The sequence below is a fragment of the Protomyctophum parallelum genome (genome assembly GCF_964188405.1).
Source record: "Protomyctophum parallelum genome assembly, chromosome: 5".
Lineage (NCBI taxonomy): Eukaryota > Metazoa > Chordata > Actinopteri > Myctophiformes > Myctophidae > Protomyctophum > Protomyctophum parallelum.
Window position 1 is genome coordinate 8,997,985 of NC_139702.1, and position 5,000 is coordinate 9,002,984.

A 5,000-nucleotide genomic window follows, 5' to 3' on the forward strand; every position below is an offset into this window, starting at 1 on the left:
ACATAACAGACACTGTTCTCCTCCATGCAGGGGGTTTGGGTTAGCATAACAGACACTGTTCTCCTCCATGCAGGGGGTTTGGGTTAACATAACAGACACTGTTCTCCTCCATGCAGGGGGTTTGGGTTAACATAACAGACACTGTTCTCCTCCATGCAGGGGGTTTGGGTTAACATAACAGACACTGTTCTCCTCCATGCAGGGGGTTTGGGTTAACATAACAGACACTGTTCTCCTCCATGCAGGGGCTTTGGGTTAGCATAACAGACACTGTTCTCCTCCATGCAGGGGGTTTGGGTTAGCATAACAGACACTGTTCTCCTCCATGCAGGGGGTTTGGGTTAGCATAACAGACACTGTTCTCCTCCATGCAGGGGGTTTGGGTTAGCATAAAAGACACTGTTCTCCTCCATGCAGGGGGTTTGGGTTAGCATAACAGACACTGTTCTCCTCCATGCAGGGGGTTTGGGTTAGCATAACAGACACTGTTCTCCTCCATGCAGGGGGTTTGGGTTAACATAACAGACACTGTTCTCCTCCATGCAGGGGGTTTGGGTTAACATAACAGACACTGTTCTCCTCCATGCAGGGGGTTTGGGTTAACATAACAGACACTGTTCTCCTCCATGCAGGGGGTTTGGGTTAACATAACAGACACTGTTCTCCTCCATGCAGGGGGTTTGGGTTAACATAACAGACACTGTTCTCCTCCATGCAGGGGGTTTGGGTTAGCATAACAGACACTGTTCTCCTCCATGCAGGGGCTTTGGGTTAGCATAACAGACACTGTTCTCCTCCACACACACACACACACACACACACACACACACACACACACACACACACACACACACACACACACACACACACAGTGTGACTCACCAGCTGGTCAGCCTGGGCATCCAGGTCATTAGAGAAGGTCAGCAGATCAACCAGAGTAATGCCCTTGTTCACCTAGAAGATGAAGATACACACACACACACACACAAAGTACACACACACACACACACAAAGTACACACACACACAAAGTACACACAACATTAGATACACACACAGAGTACACACAACAAACACAAGTACACAACAGAGCCATGAAGGTGCTTATGTCATGCTGACAGAGTGATTGATAACGCTGGCATTTGGCAGAGTTTGGTTTCTCTCCTTGTAGGATGCCAGTATGGCGTCAATCAATGAATCAATGAATCAATTGTTTAGACTCAGGGTCCATAATAAAACAGACATAAAACACTACAGAACATACCTATCCCAAAGGAAAAAGCAGTTTTTAGAACAATAAACAATCATACCAGTGCTTCCAAAAAGCAGACAGATATCTAGTTATACTGAGGCTGGGGTAAGACAGCAGCAGCATTATAAACTAGATGAGGTTTAGTTAGAGGGCTCAGTTGATCCAGAATAGGGCTAGATAGTTTTGATTGTTTTGTTAAGTTGCCCCATACAGCCGGTTCCCCTTGTATTGTTCCTCGTATACACATTGGGTAAAGGGCTCTTCCCTTATTTTGATTTGGTTGGAAACCCTTAACTATCGTTATTAGTCGCTTACAGGTTGCCAGGATAGAAGGAGGTAGATATATATATATATATATATAGAGATATAGATATATTCCACTGCTTACATATAGAGATATAGACGTATATACTATGTGAACTGTGTGTGAACCACCTTCTGTCCAGTTGTGTACACCTTATCATCTTGCCGGGCAATAAATAACAACTCTTATGTCAGCCGTGTTGCATCCTCTTCTTGATATACCCCTAGACATTCAAAGGGGAATGTAACAAAATCAAACGGCACACCTGGCCATTTCAAACGGTGCCGCAGCACACAGGTTGGGAATCACTGAACTACAGAATAACTGACTTGCACTGCTCCACCTTAGTTATTTCAATAATATACGAATTACGGTTTTGAGGAAGCAATCTGATTGGTCGAACAACTTTCTAGCCATGCTACAAACCACATTATTTCAACGCCTAATCAAAACAAACAATTCAGCCGTGTTTTTTCTCTCAGAGCGCAGTAGACTCCGTGGCTAGGCTAGCTAGTTTCTTGGGACATTTGTGGTCATAGTGGCATTGAAAAATTATTATTTTTCAGCGATTCTCTTTTAAGGGTAACTGTTGCTTTCGGAACGCGCCCTGCGGCATCGCAGGCGTGCATTAATGACGTTAAACCACCTCCTCTCGTGTAACATTGCTTAAACAATTCTGACCGGGGCACCCATTTTGGTGTCAGCATCATGTTATGCTTTAGCTATTTAAAAATAGCAGATCTACAAGCTCATATCGCGCCACCGAGTGGCGCGATACGAGCTTGTAGGTCTGCTATTTTTGAAAAATCGAAGAGCGACTGACATTTTTAGAATCTGATCTCAGGTCAGAATGGGTTCATCAGACCAGTGTGTGTCCGGCGGAAACCTCGTATGAATCTGATCTCAGGTCAGAATGGGTTAAACAACCCACCCACCCCGGCCGTGACCCACAAAAATAAATAGTAGGCTAGTAGCCTAGGCTTTTCATCACCCAGCAAGTCCAGACCATTCAATTGCTTTGGAGAGAGAGAGGGGAGAGGGGGGGGGGGGACTGAGCCATGTTCCCTGCATCCATTTACATCTGTGAAGCATTTTGATCATAATGTTCCGATTGTTGTTAGGCCCATATATGCAGCCTATACTCACACTATGGACGGAAGCACCGCCGGTCTAAAACCCAAGTTCATGTTCAATGCCATGTGTTTCCACGTCATATTGTAGTAGGCTATACCCTGCAAAATAATAGTCTGCTTAATGAAATGATCAACGGATCATGCACTGCATGCGCTTGTCGCTCAGCTGTGATTTTTGATCCAGCACATCCTTTTCTTTTGAGTTTAACTACATAATCAAAACAATGAAATAAACAATACATACTGTATAATGCTACATTTCATATGTAGGCTAAATGTCATATACCGGGCGGGTGGACGGGCAAGAGAGCGAGAGAGAGAGCGAGAGAGAGAGAGAGTTGCGTTTACAATCAGTTGATGAAACGAACGATCAAAACGGCAAAACCACTCAGCACATTCAGCCCCATACAGGCTCGGTTTTGGGATAGACAATTCATATTCATATTTATAACTGTGTAGCCAACAATACACGATGACTACAGTGAGGGTCCTGTCCTACAACATTACATTACAATACACGATGACTACAGTGAGGGTCCTGTCCTACAACATTACAGTGGACTTGGGAATACAGTAGACGTGCAGCGGCCGGGGTCTGGATATCAGGATAATGGCGATATCATTGGCAGCTGTGCATACAGTACTTACAGTACTTGAACAAATAAGCATTGAACAAGCTTTGGTAACGGAATGCTTTTAGGTAAGGTAACGGAATGCTTTTAGGGTGGGTGGGTGGGGGGGTGAGTTGGTGGGGGTGGGGGTGGGGGGGGGACCTGCAGGCAGCAGCCCGGCCCGCACATCATTAGCCTGCAGTTTATTCATGCTCATTTTGTTGCTTCCTGGGCAGAAACCTTAATTTTATAGTCCCATTAAAAAAATTTAAGAAAGAAAGTTAAAGTGTGGTCAAGTTTGTGGGTTTTATAATATAGATAACTGCATTTCTTCCCGACAGTGACCATCTATATTGTCTTAAAGGTATATTCAGTGATTTCACAAAAAAAAACGTAGGTTTCGTTTTTGGCTGTGGGACCCAGCCTTTCGTCCAATCAGGATAGAGAGTCAAAAACGAAACCTAAAGTTTTTTGACCCCCAGGGGTTAACTGGGGACAGGGAGGAACTCCTTATATGGTCAGCACACTCTATAGTAGAGAGGATTATCACAACAAAACAAAAAAATAAGTGATATTTGAATTAAGTGAAATCACTGAATATACCTTTAAGTAAATCAGAATGCAATATGTAGCACACAGATCTAGGGCGATATTGCCTCATATTTCCAACTGGGCGGAGCGGTGTGTGGAGGTGTGGATGACTCCCGCGCTGGAATGTCGAAGCGGGACAGCAACGCCTTTTCCCTCGCAGGAATGCGACAGGTGTGACATCATAATTGATAGATTCCCATCCCAGAGTTGTTGTTTTTTTCCCCGTAGTCAAGCAGCACTCCACCTGGATATGACATCGCTGGACAGGCTCCAGTCCTCCCTGGAACAACGCTCCTGGATATGACATCGCTGGACAGGCTCCAGTCCTCCCTGGAACAACGCTCCATTGTGCCCGTCCCAGACCACTCCATAGGGGGGGGGCACACGACTGAATGACTGGAGACCTGGAGACCACATGCTGATAATGATATGCACATGCCGTGCATGCCAATTTGTCCCGCATTTAACCCATTCTGACCTGAGATCAGATTCATAACGAGGTTTCCACTGGACACACACTGGTCTGATGAACCCATTCTGACCTGAGATCAGATTCTAAAAATGTCATTCGTTCTTCGATTTCTTAAAAAAATAGCAGACCTACAAGCTCGTAGCGCGCCACTCGGTGGCGCGCTATGAGCTTGTAGATCTGCTATTTTTCAATAGCTAAAGCATAATATGATGCCGACACCAAAATGGGTGCCCGTTCAGAATGGGTTAAGGCAGTGGTTCTCAAACCTTTTCATGCCAAGGACCCCCAAATTGATACATTTTTGGCCACGGGACCCCCCTTCTCAAAAGGCTTTGTGCCAGGAACCCCCATAAGAGAAGATTTGTGTTACAAAATATAAATTATTCGGGTGAAATTCGTTTTTTTGTGCAAGCTCTTGTTATGGTGCAGAGTGTCAGTGCGTGTCGATTGCATAGCCACTGGTAATCCACAGGTATAGGTCCATGAGGAAGAGCAAAAGTACAGCCTGTCTGTACTACAACAGCAACACAAACAACAGTCCGAGTTCACTAGCATTGCCAGGCCACTTAATCCTTTGACCTGCTCAAACAGAAACGGATGAAAGCAGCCATCGTATATAGCCCCTCTGCTAGGATCCC

The 5,000-nt window shown here is 45.1% G+C and overlaps 1 protein-coding gene across 1 annotated transcript in view; it reads right to left on the reverse strand.

Annotated features, from left to right (window-relative positions):
- Positions 1 to 5,000, reverse strand: part of prom1b (prominin 1 b) — a gene marked incomplete at both ends in the record, with an annotated part of 64,275 nt that overhangs the window by 13,955 nt on the left and 45,320 nt on the right. The window contains one exon of the mRNA XM_083765630.1: positions 883 to 954. Within this exon, the coding sequence (XP_083621756.1) occupies positions 883 to 954 (72 nt within the window). The remainder of the gene's footprint in view (positions 1 to 882; positions 955 to 5,000) is intronic.